General features: G+C 42.7%; 2 protein-coding genes across 2 annotated transcripts; both read right to left on the bottom strand.

Annotated features, from left to right (window-relative positions):
• Window positions 1-618: 618 nt before the first annotated feature.
• Window positions 619-3310, bottom strand: LOC125448420 (probable G-protein coupled receptor 139). The gene is made up of 2 exons (XM_048523737.2): window positions 3140-3310; window positions 619-1552 (listed from the first exon to the last, which is right to left on the bottom strand). Exons 1-2 carry the CDS (start codon window positions 3264-3266, stop codon window positions 630-632), a joined length of 1050 nt encoding a protein of 349 aa, XP_048379694.1. The 5' UTR covers window positions 3267-3310; the 3' UTR covers window positions 619-629.
• Window positions 3311-13294: 9984 nt separating this feature from the next.
• On the bottom strand, window positions 13295-17535 carry LOC125448421 (probable G-protein coupled receptor 139). Its single transcript, XM_048523738.2, has 2 exons — window positions 17430-17535; window positions 13295-15877 (listed from the first exon to the last, which is right to left on the bottom strand). Exons 1-2 carry the CDS (start codon window positions 17497-17499, stop codon window positions 14955-14957), a joined length of 993 nt encoding a protein of 330 aa, XP_048379695.1. The 5' UTR covers window positions 17500-17535; the 3' UTR covers window positions 13295-14954.
• Window positions 17536-18583: the final 1048 nt, after the last annotated feature.

Genomic DNA, 18583 nt, shown 5'->3' with positions numbered 1-18583 from the left:
CATGATGATGAATTGCAGACCAGGCTTGAAGCACTGAATGCCTACCCCCAATCCTACTTTCTGTGTTTATATGACTCCTCTGCTCAATCCATATGGAGTGTGTGTGTGTGTGTGTGTGTGTGTGTGTGTGTGTAATAGTGTACATCTAATTGTCTTTTCATTCCTGGCTCAGAGTATGCACAGACAGAATGTCTGATGCAGAGAGTCAACCGGAGGAAAGAATATTGAAAGTTTGTGTGAATGGACCATGCAATATTCTTAAGCCCATGTGTGTGTGAGAGAGTGAGACGGAAAGAGAGTCAATGAAGACATGTAATTATAACACAGATATAGTTGAACAAATTTAAAGTGAATAAAGGTGGATAGTGTACTCAAAACTGTCGCTCTGTTTCTGTGTCCAAAATGCTGTCAGACTCGCTGAGTCTCTCCAGCGCTGTGCGTTCTGCTTGTCTCTGGTAAACCATGTGTTTTCTGTTGTAGGTCTGCAGTCTGAGATAGTGCTGCGAGAATCTTGCAAATGGAAGATATTTGTGTGTGTGTGTGTGTGTGTGTGTGTGTGTGTGTGTGTGTGTGAATATGTGCCTGTGCATATGGGTTTATGCTGAGAGGGACAAAAAGAATGAAGAACATTACAAGTGTGTCCGTGTGACTGTTGACAGAAGTTTAATGATGAGATTAAAAGGATATTTCACCCCATTCTTCAGCTCCTCTCTGAATTTACTCTGGGTTACAACATAAATACCCGTGTTAGTGCAGGTACTGAGTACTTGCAACATCTTTGAGATGCCGTATATGGTGAAGTTAGAGTCAGTGTATGTGTAATATGTTAGCATGTCTGCAATTCGTCGATAAATGATATACGCTATGTGTAACACCCACAACAGGATGAAACTGCCAGAAATGCTCAAGAGTAAAATAACGGATTTTCTGCGATTCTTCATCTCTGGATCGTTGTGTTCATCTGTGTAGCTTTTGCTCCGAAGTGCTCTTCGTACTTTACTTGCCACAGAAATATGTCTGATTGTTAAAACGTTGAATACAAAAATTAAGAAGAAAGGGATGCAAGGTGTTAAAATGTAATGAATCATTTCTAGTGCAGCCCATCCAGGGGATGTATGGAAGCTCTGTTTTGTTACACAATTCCAGGGAACATTATTAATTACATATTCTGGTTCCTTTACAAAGCACCACGGGACAGACTCCAAACAGCCCAGCAAGCTCACTGTTGTTATCACCACAGTTGCAGTTTTCTTGGTGCAATATTTTGTTTTCAGCTTCTCACAACAAATGGCCACAAATCGATCCACAGTGAAAGCAACTGTGAGCCACACAGAAACAACAGTGGCTGCCACCGATGAAAAATAAATAACAATACAAACAGGAGTAATGAATATGAAGGAATCTGCAAAATAAATTGCGACTGACCGCCTCAGTAAAGGATCAGTGATCACGACAAGAAGATCAGAGGCTGCCATTCCTAATAGGTAGGAAGTGATACATTGCGAGAGGCCACACTTTCCTCGGTAAAGGATCACAATAGCCACCAGGTTTACTAGCAGAGTGAAGGTGAGAGAAGGTAAATCAACAGCTGTGTATACATTTTTTTAAAAATTTCTTCATATCCTGCACCCTATCAAGCAGCTCAACATCCAAACATAGCCAACACAGTGAAGACTCTGTTAGTACTGCTGTGTTTCTCCAGATACTCCAAGTTTCCACCTGTTCCTGCACACTTTTCACTTAATCTGTGCTGCCATGGAATGAAAAAAATCTAAAGTATCTTCTGGATATTCTCCCAATAAGTTCCCTCTCCTTGAATTTTGAAATGTGTTGTGTTATGACTCCTGTTGCCCAGAGACAAAAACAAAAAAAAAGCAAACCTACTAAAAAAATCCAAGGGGGGAGAAAAAGAAATCAATAGACAAAGTTTCCTTTTTCTAATGTGTAGACTAACATTCTAAGCAAAATCAACATAAACTAAACATGAATTCGTTGAAAATTCCTGTAAGTTAAAGGCAGACCACTCAGCAAATAGCCAATCGATTAGAGACATAATGTCTGTCAAGACTCCAACTTCCCTCAGGTGTAATTCAAACTCCATTCCTAGGAAGATATGGTACCCATTCGTGTGAAAGAGCAGATACAAATTAAATAGTATTCCATGTGTGCATTCTTTGACACAATGACACATTTCACTGAGGCTCGTGTGTCTCCTCTCTTTCATCCTGGGCTGCATATATCAGTTGGGACCTGCCTTAACTGAACTGGCAGTAGAGGCATTGTGTGCTGTGAGCCAATTCACAGCACTCATTCATTTTAAAGTAACAGGAACAGTGAAAAACTTCTATTCGCATATCATCTACTCCAATATCTAGCCTTCTGTTTTCATTTTTCAACATCACCATCTTCTTCTCTCATGGAAATCAAATTTCATGGATCCACCTCATAATCCCTCCCTTGAATGGGAGCTCTGGATTTTTACACCCTTTTCTCTGAACTCATACACGCTCGGGCCTGTGAATCTTGCAACATAATTCACAACCTCCACAACCTTCAAAAAGTCCATGGTCAAGGGTGATGGAAATGTTATCTATCACTGCAGCTCCACAAATCAGGACAGGCCTCTCCCTTCGAATTAGTGAAATATTTCTACATTTTCCCAGAATTTCTGCAATCAAATGTCAAGCGAGACAATGCCTCATGATCGCCTTCTCCATCACGAACAGCAGAAGGTTCAGTTATCAAAACACTTTATTGCAGACAATGAGAGTTTTGGGAAATCCATGCAACACATGGTACATTATCACTCTCTAAATGAATGTTTATTTTAAAAAATTACCCGACAAGTTAATCCCACAAAATGAAATTGTTAACACTTCCTGACTTTCCGATTCCTGTTCTTCACACAGACATCCAATTGCAGTACATACAGGAAACAGAATGACTCTGTGGTAATACCAGCTTTCGATCAGGAAAGATCAATTCGGATATTACACTGTACTGTCAAAACTGATGCAGCAACAAACAAGTTATCGTACGCCGACTAGAACCAGAGTAGGTAGCTGTCTAACACATTCAAACAATGCCTGGAAGAGCAAACAATTGTTTTACATTATTATCAAATGTGATAATCTCTTACCTGGAACTCCAACAGCTGAAATTAAAGGGTAATAAATGCTCTTTATCTGCAAAAATAGAAGTTCATCCATTTCAGTGAAAGACAGTGATCTCTCTTGCTTTGCATTCAAAACTCTGACAAGATTCATTCTGATAGGTCTTTATATCGCAAATAAGTCTCCACTGACATTGTTGTGCCCCAATCATAGAGAATATTTGCAAGAAATTGAACAAACACATGACCTCACCAGATTTCTCTCAGGTGTAAGTGATGTGGTGGATAAATCATTTCACGGTTCAGAAGCTATTGCTTGGGGTTATCTCAGTAATGAAGCTGTAAAGTTCTGAACAGCAATAAACACTTTCTTTTTCCAATGACATATAATTATACTGAGAAATTCAATATTGTTGATACAATTATTAATGGTACAGATTTCTCCCCTCTTTAGCTTTGCCAGGGACCCCAACATTAGTGTTTTTCTTCGTGCTATAGTTCTCCATTCAGAGTTCTGATTCCCTGCATTGAAAACAGATTAACTCCACATTCAGTATTGCAGCCTGTATCAGTTGAGTGCAATGTTAGAAGTTTGACAGATTCCCTTTTGGCCTCCCTTTCAAGCCTGTTTCTCTGAAAGTAATCACCTGTTCATTCTACTTAGACTATTACAGTCAAATCAGAATGCTCTTAGCTCCCGCCTCTGCTTGTCCTTCTCAACACTGGCCACTTATTCTATGCCCAAATCCTATCCGGGTCTGATCCGATCGTAGTTAGATAGAGAGAGGGAGGGGGCGGGGGGAGAGAGAGAGAGGGAGAGAGAGAGAGAGAGAGAGAGAGAGAGAGAGAGAGATAAATATGTGGAAGGAACAATAAAAGCAGAAAAACCGATGAAGGAAAGACTGATGAAGGAAGACAGAAAGGCAGAGAAATTAACAAGGAGAGATAGAAAGTCAGAAAGATAGAAATAGAGAGGTAAATAGGGATTAGAATATCCTTTATTATCATGTGCACTCAAGTACAAGAGTAGGACTACTGTGAAAAGTTTACAATGTCACCGCTCAGGGCACCATCTGAGATACAAATCGTAGATATAAAAAGAGGAATAAAAAGAAAATAAGTAATATTACCTTTCAGTGATTCATAGTGCAAGTTGGAAGATAAGACAAAAAGTCATTCAGACAGACAGCACAGAAACAGGCCCTTTTGTCCAACCAGTCCATGCTGAACAGAATCCCAAATAAACTAGTCCCATCTGCCAGCTCCTGGCTCATATCCCTCCAAACAATGGATAAATAAGGATATTGAGGTTCTCATTAAGAATAAAAGAGACAACTTGGTTCAATTGAATATCTCAATCAATGTAAAGGGTGAAAGGACATTCCTAAGAGAGAAATCAGGAGGATAGAAACGGTATGTGAGATAGCATTAGCGATGGCCTAGTGGTATTATCGCGAGTCTGTTAGTGCAGAGACCCAGATAACATTCTAGACTCGTGTTGAAATCCCACCGTGGCAAATGGTGGAATTTGAATTTAATAAAATGTCTGGAATTAAGAATTTAATGATCACCATGAATCCATTGCCAAGTGTCAGGAAAAATAAACTCATCTGGTTCATTCATGTCCTTTAGACAAGGGAACTGCTATCCTTACCTGGTCTGCTCTACATGTGACTCCAGGCCCACAGCAATGTAGTTGATGCTCGACTATCCTCTGGGAAATTAGGGATGGGCAATAAATACTCCCCAGCCAGTGACATCCTTATTCCATTAATGAATAAAAGAAAAATGTAGATATGGTTAAGGATAATTCAAAGAGAGTCTTCAAATAATTAAGAGCAAAAGGGTAACTCGAGAGAAGGTAAGGCCTCTGAAAGACCGAACAGATCATCTTTCTGCTAATCCCCAGGAGTGGGAGAGATATTAACTGAATATTTTGCTACAGATTTTACTGTGGAGAAAGGAATGGATTCTGGGCAATGCAGAGAAATAAACTTTGATGTTTTAAAAACAGTTCACATTACAGAAGAGGGAGTTTGGGGAGTTTCAGAGAATATAAAGGTGGATAAATCTTCAGGAGCTGATGTAATGTATCCCAGAACATTGTTGGAAGTCAGGGAGGAAATTACAAGACCCCTAGCTGAAATATTTGCATCATCTATAACATAGTTAAAAAGATGAACATCACAGTCAGATAAACAAATTACAGATAAACATTACATTGTAGTAGCTCAGTGCAGCATTTCCAAACAGGGTTTGACTGGCCTCTCAAGCGCAGACGGCCCAACAATTCTCCAGTCCACTCTGCGCCGCTCCAGTCCTCCAGCCCATACCGCACCGGTCCAGGCCGCCACCCACACTGCACTGCTCGAGGCCTCCAGCTGACTTCGCACTGCTCCAGGCCTCTAGCCCAATCTGCACAGCTTCAGGCCTCCCAACTGACTCTGCACTGCTCCAGGCCTCTGGCCCACTCTGCACTGCTCCAGGCTTCCAGCTGACTCTGCACTGCTCCAGGCCTTCCAGCTGACTCTGCACTGCTCCAGGCTCCGAGACCTCTTCATTTTGGATCTTACCTGCTCCAAGTTAAGTTTTCCAGGCAGGAAAAGAAAACACTTTAAAATCATAAAAAAAGACGAAAGAGGAAGAAAAAGGAGGGGAGGGGAGTGGAGAAACTGAGCGCATTGACAAGTTCCAGGCTGAGTCTAAACACTGCCTACTCGGCTCCTGACAGATACAGAAAAGCAGGCAGCCTGATAAAGATAGACGGGAAGGCAGGGAGAGAGAAAAAGGGAAGCCAAAGAAACTGTATGTTTCCATGATCAATGCAATTTAAACATTTAAGCATTTTTAACAAAATTGGTGTTTTGGATTTCAAATGACATTGTACCGAAGATTTTCAATCATTCTTTCATTGCACATCTTAACACAAGCAAAGCTTCTTGTTCTGGAGGGAGAAAAAAAGAACAGCTGAATGAAGCAGGGATGATGGGAACTGCAGATGCTGCAGAATCTGAGATAACAAGGTGTAGAGCTGGATGAACACAGCAGGCCCAGCAGCATATTCGGAGCGCAAAAGCTGACGTTTTGGGCCCAGATCCTTCATCAAAATGAAGCTGCCCATGTACAGAAGCAAATGTTTAATAACAATGTCAACATTCTGGCAGTAGCCTTTTTGCTAATCATCTCTCATTTCTCAATGTACATATTGGTCTTGAGGCTGTGCAGCAGCATGTCCCATTGCGGATGGAACACGACGAGACGCTGTCCTCTGCTTGTGTAGATGTGTCCAGTCGCCAAGAGAGGGCGGTGTTTCCACACAAGCAAAGTAAGACTGAAGCAAACTTAAGAAGTTTCCTCAACGTTTCACAACTCAGGCTGAGACAGCATGGTATGCCTACGCTGGAGCTATAAATGTTATATACACACACACACAGACACTCATACATGGGGACACACACACACACACACACACACACACACACAGACACGGACACAGAGACACTCATACCCACACACGCAGACACTCATACACGGACACACACACAGACACACACACACACACACACACACACACACACACACACTCATACACGGGGACACAGACACAGACAGACACTCATACACACACACACACACACACACACACGGACACACAAACACACACACAGACACTCATACATAGACACAGAGACACACACACACACAGACACACAGAGACACATATACAGAGACACACACACAGATACACAGAGACAGACACACAGAGACACACGTGCGCGCACACACACACACAGACAGACACAGACCCTCCGCGGGAAGTTAGTTGAAGCAGGAAACCTGGCAACCTTAAAAATAATATCAGTGATAATAGGAACTGCAGATGCTGGAGAATCCAGGATAACAAAGTGTGGAGCTGGATGAACACAGCAGGCCAAGCAGCATCTCAGGAGCACAAAAGCTGACATCAGATGAAGGGTCTAGGCCCGAAACGTCAGCTTTGGTGCTCCTGAGATGCTGCTTGGCCTGCTGTGTTCATCCAGCTCCACAATTTGTTAGTCTTTAAAATAACACTTGGATGAACAGTTGAAGTTGCACAGCATTTAAGGCTATGGCCTTGTGCTGGAAAGTGGGACACATGTAGACCAAGACAGACTCAATGGTCTTTTTCCGGCTGTGTGGGGGACAGAGAGAGGACCGCCCGAGTGACACATATATGGAGGAAGAGATGGTTTCCTCCGGGTGCTCTGGTTTCTTCCCACAGTCCAAAGATGTGCAGGCTAGGTGGTTCGGCCATGATAAATTGCCCAAAGTGTTCAGGGGTGTGTGGGTTATAGGGGAATGGGTGTGGGTGGGATGCTCCAAGGGGCGGTGAGTGAATTGTTGGGCTGAAGGGCCTGTTTCCACTCTGCCTAGAATCTAATCTAATCTCATCTAAAGGTAAACTGAGAAAGAAAGGCAAGAGGGAAAGTCAGAAAGCCTGACAGAGGAAGGTAGAAAGGCAGACAGATTGATGTAGATGTATAGAAGAGCAGATAAACAGAAAAAGAGAGATGGAAAAGAGGATGAAAAGTTAAAACAATGCTTTGTCCGCATTCTCAGATTGCCGGAGGAGCTATGGTTCTATTGAAGAATAACAGCCAATTCCCACAGCGTGTGACGACTTGTTGAGTATTGAGCCTGCACCCCTCACAATATATTGTGCGGAGAGACAGAACAGAGTTAAGTTCTGCTCTTCGAAAGCAAGATGATGATTGGCTGTCCCCAGTTGTCGGTGATATTGTCCGATTACCGCAAGTGGACATCCCTTTCCACTGATGGAAACGGACAAGGTTGGATCACGCCTCCACATTATAGAATCGTGGTGGAATCCCCATGTGGAAATTCAGGATGTAGCCACAGGATGGTGGCCATTCAGCCTCGGGTCTGCTCTGCCCTTCGATCCAATCACAGTCAGTCCTGATTATGGGCTGAACTCTGTCATACAATCAAGAGAATCCTGACAGTGTTGAAAGAGGCTATTTAGACCATCAGGTTGGCCAGCCCACTGACCCTCCCATGCAGACGCCCACCCTGGATTTATCATGGCCAGCCTATTTATCCCTGGGCACTGTGGACAATTTAGCAATCCACCCAGCCTGCCCATCTTCGGGCTGTGGGAGGAAACAGGAGTACCTGGGGGGAGGGGGTACCCACACAAGCTCCCGGAAGACTCCACACAGACAGTTGCCTGAGGCTGGAATCAAACCCAGTTCCCTGCACTATGAGGCAGCTGTGCTAACCACTGAGCCACCGTCCTGACCTAAATCATAAACCTGACTCAACCTTGAATATGTTCAATGGCCTAGCGCTTTGGGGAACAGAAGTGCAAAGGTGAGTGAATGTCAGAGAAAGACCACGTTTTCAATTGATGTCCCCTCATTTTTAATTGCACCCCCTTGCCCTAGTTTCTGGGAGGAAGCATCCTCGCAGAATCTACATTGTCACACTTGGTTCGGATCTTATATAAGGTAATAACATCATCTTTTAAACACCAGAGTGTATAAAACCAATCTGCTCAACCCTGCCTCATAGAAAAATCATTGACTATAAGAACGGGACTTGGTTATCCCACCATGCAGTGCGGTCATATCTGATCTTCCAAATTAATTCCCTATTGCTACTTCCTCCCTTTAATCCAATGTTGCCCTAAGAACTATATACAGCCCCTTCTTGAAAACGTTCCATGTTTTGATCTCAACTGCTTTCTATGGCAGAGAATTGCACAGGGTCATCACTCTCTGGGTGAAGGCATTTCTCCTCACCTGCACCCAAAATGCTCAGGTCTGAGGAAGGATCACTCGACCTGAAAAGTTGACTGTGATTTCTCTCAACGAATGCTGCCAGACCTGTTCAGATTTTTCAGCAATTTCTGTTTGTGTATCAAAAATATCTTTCCTGTATCTATTTGTTCTCATCCTGTTTGGATTTTCAATGAGATTGGGCCACACAGCATGGAAACAGGCCCTTCTCTCCAATCCACCCACGCTGAATACTCACCCTAATCTGACGAGTCCCACTTGCCAGCATTTGGCCCATACCCATCTAAACCCTTCCGATCCATGTCCCCATCCAGATGCTTTTTAAATGCTGTAACTGTACCAGCCTTCACCACTTCCTCTGGAGCTCATTCAATACACGCATGACCTTCTGTGTGAAAAAGTTGCCCCTCAGATCCCTTTTAAGTCTTTCCCCTCTCAACTTAAAGCTATGTCCTCCAGTTCTGAATTCCCCCAGTCCTCGGAAAAAGCCATTGGCTATTCAGCTTGTCCATGCACCTCATGATTTTATAAACCTTTACAATTTGACCCCTCAGCATCTAACGATCCAGAGGAAAAGAGGTCCCAACCCATTCAGCCACCTCCTATAAATCACAGTCTTCTAACTCCAGTCAATATAATCCTAGCTGATCTAATCACTCCTAATAAGTCAGCCCTGCCACTCCAGGAATCACTCTGATAAATCTTTGTTGCGCTCCCTCCATTGCCAGAACATTCTTCCTCAGATAAGGAAGTCAAAGCTGCACACAGTACTCCAAATGTGGTCTCACCAAGGCCCTGTACAATTGCAGCAAGATATCCCTGCTCCTGTCCTCCAATCCTCTCACTCTGAAGGACAATGTAGCAATTGTGTCAATGTAACACTGGCCCCCGTCCTCACCCATCCCAGAAATTAGTCTCGGAGCCTTCACATATTATGACAGGACCCTGCTGTGTGAATGTTCAATGTGAGGAATCTGTGATTTCCAATACCACTCTGTAAAGTCCAGTTTATGTGACTTTTATTTCTGTCTCTGTTTATTCATCCTGTTCTTTGTGTAGTAAGATGTCATTGGAGGACAGCGACTTTGTACATCTTTCACTATATTCCTGTACCCGAGTCCAAATCCAAATCCAAATTCAAATCCAATCCGATGAAAGCAAACAGGAAGAACGGGGTTTACAACTTCTGTAGCAGTGACGTAGAGGCATTAAAGCAGTGTGTTTATCAGTTAATCTCCAGCATCTGCAGTTCCCTCCATCTCTGTTTATCAATTAATGTTGGGCAGAATATTTTCGATTTTGATGTTCATTGTCAATAGTGAAAGAAGTCAAAATGAATCGTGACGATCTCCAAACACCTGCGACAGACCACCGGAGAATCTTAACAGGTCTGGCAGCATCTGTGCAGAGAGAAATGCAGTTTGCCTTTCGAAATACCATCCTGATTCAAAAATATATCGCCTTTCCTTCAGTGTTGCTGGACCAAAATGATGAAATTTTTTCCCGAATGGCATTTTAGATCAATCTACAGCAAGTGGCCTGCAGTGGTTCAAGGATGCAGCTCTTCATTACCTTCTCAATGTAACTATGGAACAAGGAATAATGCAACTAGAGATGGGTCATAAATGCTGGGCCCAGCTTGTGATGTCCATGTCCAGTGAATGAATACAGTGGTAAGTTTCAAGTTCAACTTGTGCTTCAACTCTGCTCAATTACAGCATTTCCACAGATTACCTGTTAAAGTAACTTTAACTGCCTGTCGAGACAGGTTATGACACACCTGTGGATCAGGTGGGACTTGAACTTGCCTTTCGCCACCTGCACACCGACGCTCTGTTTAGTTTGGACCCGCCTTCAGTCACCGGTCACACTCTCTATTGGTCACACCGGCCTTCAGTCACCGGGCCCCTCTCTCTATTGGTTACGCCGGCCTTTAGTCACCGGGCCCCTCTCTCTAATGGTCACACGGGCCTTCAGTCACTGGCCCAATCTCTCTATTGGTCACGCCGGCCTTCAGTCACCGGGCCCCTATCTCTATTGGTCACACCGGCCTTCAGTCACCGGGCCCCTCTCTCTATTGGTCACACGGAACTTTAGTCACTGGCCCACTCTCTCTATTGGTCACACCGGCCTTCAGTCACTGTCCCACTCTCTCTATTGGTCACACCTGACTTCAACCAACAGTCCACTCTCTCTTTTTCTGTCTCTCTTTATCTCTCTCTCTTGGCCTACCAATCATAAACTCGCAAGCAGAGGGAGAGAAACTTGGAAAGTCTGATGTTACAAACCTTCGCTGAAAACTGGATGAACAACATCTCTTCTTCATACACACACTTTACAACTTCTGGACTTTATATGGAATCCCTTGCAGTGTAGAAAAGGAGGCCATTTGGCCCACAAGTCCACATCACCCCTCAATACAGCATCTCACCCAGATCCATCCCCATCCCTCCAGATTTTCCCTGCAACCCATGCATTTCCCATGGGTCATCCAACTAATTTACACAATTCTGGATACTATGAGTAAGTGAGCGTCGCCAATCTGCCTCGCCTGCTCATCTTTGAGCATCTGGCAGAAATGCACGCAGACATGGGGAGAACGTGCAAACTCCACACAGACAGTTATCTGAGGGTGGAATTGCTGCTGGGTCCCTGGCGATGTGAGGCAGCGGTGCCAACCACTGAGCCACTGTGCTGCCCCACCTTCAAATTGTGAGCCACCTCCCATTTCTACCTTTTCTTTTCGCTTCACTTGTTGCATTCGCTGTCATCATGTCCTCTTTCCCCATTCCCCCACCTCAGTGGAACTGTCAGTTCTTTCCACCCTGGTAGTTGGACAAGCCATTATTCTGCCATTCCCACATTCTGATCTCTTAATCTGAACTATCAGCATCCTTTCTCCCCCAGCACTCTGACTCGATCCCCCAGCCACAGCATAAATGTTGTACCCTCCGCACTTCACCAGCTCTGAAGAAATGTCATCTAGACTCAAAACATCAGCTCATCCTCTCTCCATGCCTGACCTGCTGTGATCTCAAGCATTTGTTGTTTTCAGTGCAGATTCCAGCACCTGCAATAATTTGCCATAATATACCTCAACTGGTGCCTCAAACATCTGCAGCGAAAGGACACGGAGTGACCCTTTAAAGTGAGTGACCTGCCATTTAGTCAGGAAAGCCCCAGATGTCAGTGAACCTGTGATGGTTTTATTTATTAATTACAGAGTGTGGCCGATAGGCTTTAAACCTGCGTGTGACCCAATTCCAAATGACAGGAACCATCTCAGTGGAATGAAAACACTCAACAGGAGGTTAGGAATGGATGTTGCTTGCTTTTACTTTATTTATTTTGTTCTGGCCTGCATCTGAATCTTGCCAAAAACAGGAGCGTGACACCTTTTGCCCGTGAGGGGTTTGTTAGAATTTGGTCCCCATTGACAACCACATCACCATGACAACAACTGATAGGACAGGGTGAGAAATCCCAGAGCCTGTGATCATCAGATCAGCATGTGATCCTTGGGGAATGGTAGGTACCACCTCGATGGGCTGAACGGCCTGAGTTCTGTTTCCTACCTGCCTCCTCTGGGCCCAGCAGGGTTTTTACTTTTAAAAGAGGAATCTATCGAAAACACTGAGTTAGGAAGAAAGTCTCCAGACACAACTGTGAAAGACAGTGAGTTACATGGAGAGGGAGAGAGTGAGATTGAGTTACACAGACAGAGAGTGAAAAATAGTGAGCACACAGAGAGAGAAAGAGAGACAGTGAGTTACACAGAGAGAGAGAGAGAGAGACAGAGACAATGCGAAAATTCCAACAACACGTCCGATTGCTAATCACTGCTCATTTCTCAATGTTCACATTGGGCTTGATTCTGTGTTAATGTATGCACCTTTGTGGGTTGATGTTGAGGTGACGCTGCTGCCCATGTAGTGTGTCCGGTCGCCAACAAAGCGCGGTGTTTAAGCACTTCCAAAACAGGAGAGAAGCAAGTTTGAGAAGTTTCTCCATCCCTTCAGCAACTTCTGCTTTTGCCTTCTCTGTCTATCTCTCTCTCTCTGTGCATCCCATTATATTGTGTATTCCCTGTCTCTACATTTATCTGACTATTTATCTATATCTCTGTATTTCTATCTTTATCTGTCTCTATACCTTTCTATCCCTCTTCGCCAATCCCATACATTCTTATCTCTTATAGATATTAAGAACTGCAGATGTTAGAATCAGAGATAACACAGTGTGGAGCTGGAGGAACACAGCAGGCCAGGCAGCATCAGAGGAGTAGGACCTGAACAAGGGTCCTGACCTGAAACGTCAACTTTCCAATTCTTCTGATGCTGCCTGGCCTGCTGTGTTCCTCCAGCTCCACACATTTTTATCTCTTTACTTGTCTCTGCCTTTTCTATCTCTTTAGCAGGCTCTCTGACATTCTGTCTCTCCTGCTGAGACTCTCTGCTTTTCTATTTCTCTTTTCTGTTTCTCTGCCTTCCTATTTCTCTTTAACCATCTTTCTTTCTTCCTCTCTATCAGCCTATGTGCTTTGATCTCACTTTATCTGTCTCTTTGCCTTTCTATCCCTCGCTGTCTGTTTGTCTGCCTTTCCATCTCTCTAAATCAGTCAATATGTCTTCATCTCGTTATCAGTCTCTGTGCCTGGTATCCCTCTTCACCCTTCTACCTTACTGGTTCTGCTATGTGTTTCTTTTTCTTTCTATCGCTCTTTATCTCTCTTTCTGCATCAGGGGCTTCTACTATGTACTTGAATCTCTGGCTGTCCTCCTGTTCTCTCGCTGTCTGCCTGAACAGACTCTCCATACTCCCTTCGCAAGGGTCTGCCTCTCTTTTTCCAGTTTACAACCAAATCAGACATCAGCAACAGCAGAAGCCAACGGGGGAACAAGTCAGAAATTAGATGTGGTCCTACTCAAGACCAATGTCAATGTATTCCCAAAGTAGGGAATTCTAGGGGACCATTTAGTATCCCTCGCCAAACCCTACGCATCTCCCTGCTTTTTAAATGGAGAGTGTCAGCAGGGGAAAAGGAAGCAATGCCGTGTTTGAGCAGTTTGGGGAAAGAGAAGGACAATGGCAAGACCAGTGATTGAACTTAGGAACTCTCTGAGCTTTGGTTGAATCAATTGTTTTAAAGGAGATGTGACAAAAAAGCAGCAACCAGCTGTTTTTCAGCCTTCTCAAAAATTGACCGAGAGACAGAAAATGATTCCAATGTCATCCAATTCAAATTTTCAGCCATGGATCTGATTTCTAATGATCCCGAGGTGAGAAGATTTGGGACAATCACCTGGATCTGCTCAGCAGCAGCAGTGATCCCCAAATGAATATCAGGAGTGCCCACAGGATCCCAATTCCTACCTGTGGCCCACGCCCTATCTAACAATCTTAAAACTGGAAGACTTGGTCATTTATGTTGAGGAGACATCTTGGCATTGTCTTTAATTTTCAATATAAGTATATTCCGTGGGCATTCTCTTTACTTTACTCATTTCCTTCATAATTTCATTTTGAGATGAGGAGCAATTTCTTCAACCAGGTAATAGGTAAGCCTGTGGAGTACTTTGCCACAGAAAACTGTCAAGAAGAAAACATCGACTGTTTTCAGGAAGAGGATAGATTTAAAGATAGAACTTTAAAGATATTAAAGAGAGATCTCTTCAACACTGTGGAGAAGTGCTATGGGGAAGAAAGCAGGCACAGGGGACTGAGCTTGACGAGCAGTCATAATGATGATGAATGGCAGAGTGGGCTTGAAGCACTGAATGCACTACCCCCAATCCTACTTTCTGTGTTTATATTACTCCACTGTTCAATCCATGTGTGTGTGTGTGTGTGTGTGTGTGTGTGTGTGTGTGTGTGTGTGTGTGTGTGTGTGTGTGTGTGTGTGTGTGTGTGTGTGCGCGCGCGCGCCTGTGCGTGTGTGTGTGCATATACACAGTGCACAGTGCAGAGAGGTTCCGACCGAGAGAAATTATTCATGTATTGGTCGAGACTGTTTGATGCTGAGAGGGACAAAAAAATTGAGAATGTTACAGGTGTTTCTGTGTGACTGTTGACAGATGTTTAACAATGAGATTGAATGGGTATTTCACCCCATTCTTCAGCTCCTCTCTGAATTTACTCTGGGTTACAACATAAATACCCGTGTTCGTGCAGGTGCTGAGTACTTGCAACATCTTTGAGATGCGGTATATGGTGAAGTTAGGGTCAGTGTATGTGTAATATGTTAGCATGTCTGCAATTCGCCGGTAGATGATATGCGCTATGTGTAACACCCATAACAGGATGAAACTGCCAGAAATGCTTAAGAGTAAAATAACTGATTTTCTGCGACTCTTCATCTCTGGATCGTTGTGTTCATCTGTGTAGCTTTTGCTCCGAAGTCCTCTTCGTACTTTACTTGCCACAGAAATATGTCTGACTGTTAAAACGTTGAATACAAAAATTAAAAAGAAAGGGATGCAAGGTGTTAAAATGTAATGAATCATTTCTAGTGCAGCCCATCCAGGGGATGTATGGAAGCTCTGTTTTGTTACACAATTCCAGGGAACATTATTAATTACATATTCTGGTTCCTTTACAAAGCACCATGGGACAGACTCCAAACAGCCCAGCAAGCTCACTGTTGCTATCACCACAGTTGCAGTTTTCTTGGTGCAATATTTTGTTTTCAGCTTCTCACAACAAATGGCCACAAATCGATCCACAGTGAAAGCAACTGTGAGCCACACAGAAACAACAGTGGCTGCCACAGCCGAAAAATAAATGACAATGCACACAGGAGTAATGAATATGAAGGAATTTGCAAAATAAATTGAGGCTGACCACCTCAATAAAGGATCAGTGATCACGACAAGAAGATCAGAGGCTGCCATTCCTAATAGGTAGGAAGTGATACATTGCGAGAGGCCACACTTTCCTCGGTAAAGGATCACAATAGCCACCAGGTTTACTAGCAGAGTGAAGGAGAGAGAGAAGAGGTTAAATCAGCAGCTGCACATTTAATTATTTTTAAAGAATTCTTCCCATCCTGCACCCTATTCACCAGCTCAATATTGAAACATAGCCAACACAGTGAAGACTCGGTTAATATTGTTGAGTTTCTCCAGATAATTCAAGTTTCCACCTGTTCCTGCACACTTTTCACTTAAACTGTGCTGCCATGGAATGAAAAAAAATCTAAAGTATCTTCAAGATATCCTCCCAATAAACTCCCTGTCCTTGAATTTTCAAATGTTTTCTGTTGCCAAGAAACAAAAACAAAAAAAAACGCCTAAAAAAATACAAGGCGAGGAGACAAGGTTTCCTTTTTATAACTTGTACACTAACAGTCTAAGCAAAGTTGACATAAATTAAACATGAATTCATGGAAAATTCCTCTAAGTTAAAGGCAGACCACTCAGCATATAGCCAACCAATTAGAGACATAATGTCTGTCAAGATTCCAACTTCTCTCAGGTGTAATTCTAGCTCCTTTCCTTTCCTCCCATTCATGTCAAAGCGCAGATGCAAATTAAATAGTGTTCCATGTTTGCATTCTTTGACACAATGTCGCATTTCACAGAGCTGGTATATCTCCTCCCCTTCATCCTGGGCTGCATATATCAGTTGGGACCTCCTTAATCTGAGCTGTCAGTAGAGACATTGTGTGCTGTGAGCCAATTCACAGCACTCATTTGTTTTAAAGTAACAGGAACTGTGCAAAACGTCTATTCGCTTATCACCCGCTCTAGTATGTATCCTTCGGTTTTCATTTTTCAACATCACCATCATCATCTCTCATTAAAATCAAATTTTGTGGATCCACCTCATAATCTTTCCCTTGAATGGGAGCTCTGGATTTTTACACCCTTTGCTCTGAACCCTTACACACTCGGGTCTGTGAATCTTGCAACATAATTCACAACCTCCACAATCTTCAAAAAATTCATGATCAAGGGTGATGGAAATGTTATCTATCACTGCAGCTCCACAAATCAGGACAGGCCTCTCCCTTCGAATTAGTGAAATATTTCTACATTTTCCCAGAATTTCTGCAATCAAATGTCAAGCTAGACAATGCCTCATGATCGCCTTCTCCATCATGAACAGCAGAAGGTTCAGTTATCAAAGCACTTTATTGCAGACAATGAGAGTTTTGGGAAATCCATGCAACACATGGTACATCATCAATCTCTAAATGAATGTTTATTTAAAAAAATTACCCGACAAGTTAATCCCACAAAATGAAATTGTTAACACTTCCTGACTTTCCGATTCCTGTTCTTAACACAGACATCCAATTGCAGTACATACAGGAAACAGAATGACTCTGTAGTAATACCAGCTTTCGATCAGGAAAGATCAATTCAGATATTACACTGTACTGTCAAAACTGATGCAGCAACAAACAAGTTATCGTACGCCGACTAGAACCAGAGTAGGTAGCTGTCTAACACATTCAAACAATGCCTGGAAGAGCAAACAATTGTTTTACATTATTATCAAATGTGATAATCTCTTACCTGGAACTCCAACAGCTGAAATTAAAGGGTAATAAATGTGTTTTATCTGCAATAGTAGAGATTCATCCATTTCAGTGAAAGACAGTGATCTCTCTTGCTTTGCATTCAAAACTCTGACAAGATTCATTCTGATAGGTCTTTATATCGCAAATAAATCTCCACTGACATTGTTGTGCCCCAATCACAGAGAATATTTACAAGAAATTGAACAAACACATTACCTCACCAGATTTGTCTCAGATGTAAGTGGTGTGATGGATAAATCATTTCACGGTTCAGAAGCTATTGCTTGGGGCTATCTCAGGAATGAAGCTGAAAAGTTCTGAACAGCAATAAACACTTTCTTTTTTCCAATAACATATAACTATACTGAGTAAATTCAATATTGTTGATTCAATTATTAATGTTATAGATTTCTCCCCTCTTTAGCTTTACCAGGGACCCCAACGTTAGTGTTTCTCTTTGTGCTGTATTTCTCTATTCACAATTCTGATTCCCTGCATTGAAAAAGATTAACTCCACATTTAGTATTGCAGCCTGTAATAGTTGAGTATTATGCAAAGTTTGACAGATTTCCTTTTGGCCTCCCTTTCAAGCCCGTTTCTCTGAAAGTGATCACCTGTTCATTCTACTTAGGCTATTACAGTCAAATCAAAATTCTCTTAGCTCCTGTCTCTGTTTTTCTTTCTCAATACTGGCCACTTATCCTCTGTCCATATCCCATCAATGTCAATTGATCCAAAACTCTGCTGTTTGAGGTCAGATTCGCTAAATCCCACTCCCACCTCACCCTAAGAATCACTGAAATCCATCATTTCCCAATTCTCAAATGTCTTACATTCAAAATGTTCATATTTTGGATAAGAATCAATCGTTCACTATATACTTTATTCATAACTTTTATAAGGTTACATTTGATAACAGTGAAAATTGACCCCATATAATATATATCAAATAAATATTTTTGTTTCGAAATAATGAGCAAAAGAAGCAAGAGTGACGCAAGAAGATTTTTCAATCACAAGTATTTAGCCTGCGGAACACAATTGCCTAGAAATGTAGAACAGGCAGTTTCAACTTGGGTTTTCAAGAGGGCATGCCATTTGGAGGGTCTATATCTGCATTATAAGGTTTCAATGAGTGAATGTGTGCTT

This window comes from Stegostoma tigrinum, chromosome 41 (genome assembly GCF_030684315.1).
Source record: "Stegostoma tigrinum isolate sSteTig4 chromosome 41, sSteTig4.hap1, whole genome shotgun sequence".
NCBI classification, from domain to species: Eukaryota; Metazoa; Chordata; class Chondrichthyes; order Orectolobiformes; family Stegostomatidae; genus Stegostoma; species Stegostoma tigrinum.
Note: the sequence above shows the minus strand (reverse complement) of the source record. Positions and strands in the feature narration are given on the sequence as shown.

Bases quoted from the DNA above. Each gene is read 5' to 3' on its own strand.
- LOC125448421 (XM_048523738.2), bottom strand. From the start codon at position 17,499: ATGGATGAATCTCTACTATTGCAGATAAAACACATTTATTACCCTTTA. The intron at 15,878-17,429 runs GTAAGAGATTAT...TCACTCTGCTAG, and splicing joins TTCAGCTGTTGGAGTTCCAG to TAAACCTGGTGGCTATTGTG.
- LOC125448420 (XM_048523737.2), bottom strand. From the start codon at position 3,266: ATGAATCTTGTCAGAGTTTTGAATGCAAAGCAAGAGAGATCACTGTCT. The intron at 1,553-3,139 runs GTAAGAGATTAT...TCACTCTGCTAG, and splicing joins TTCAGCTGTTGGAGTTCCAG to TAAACCTGGTGGCTATTGTG.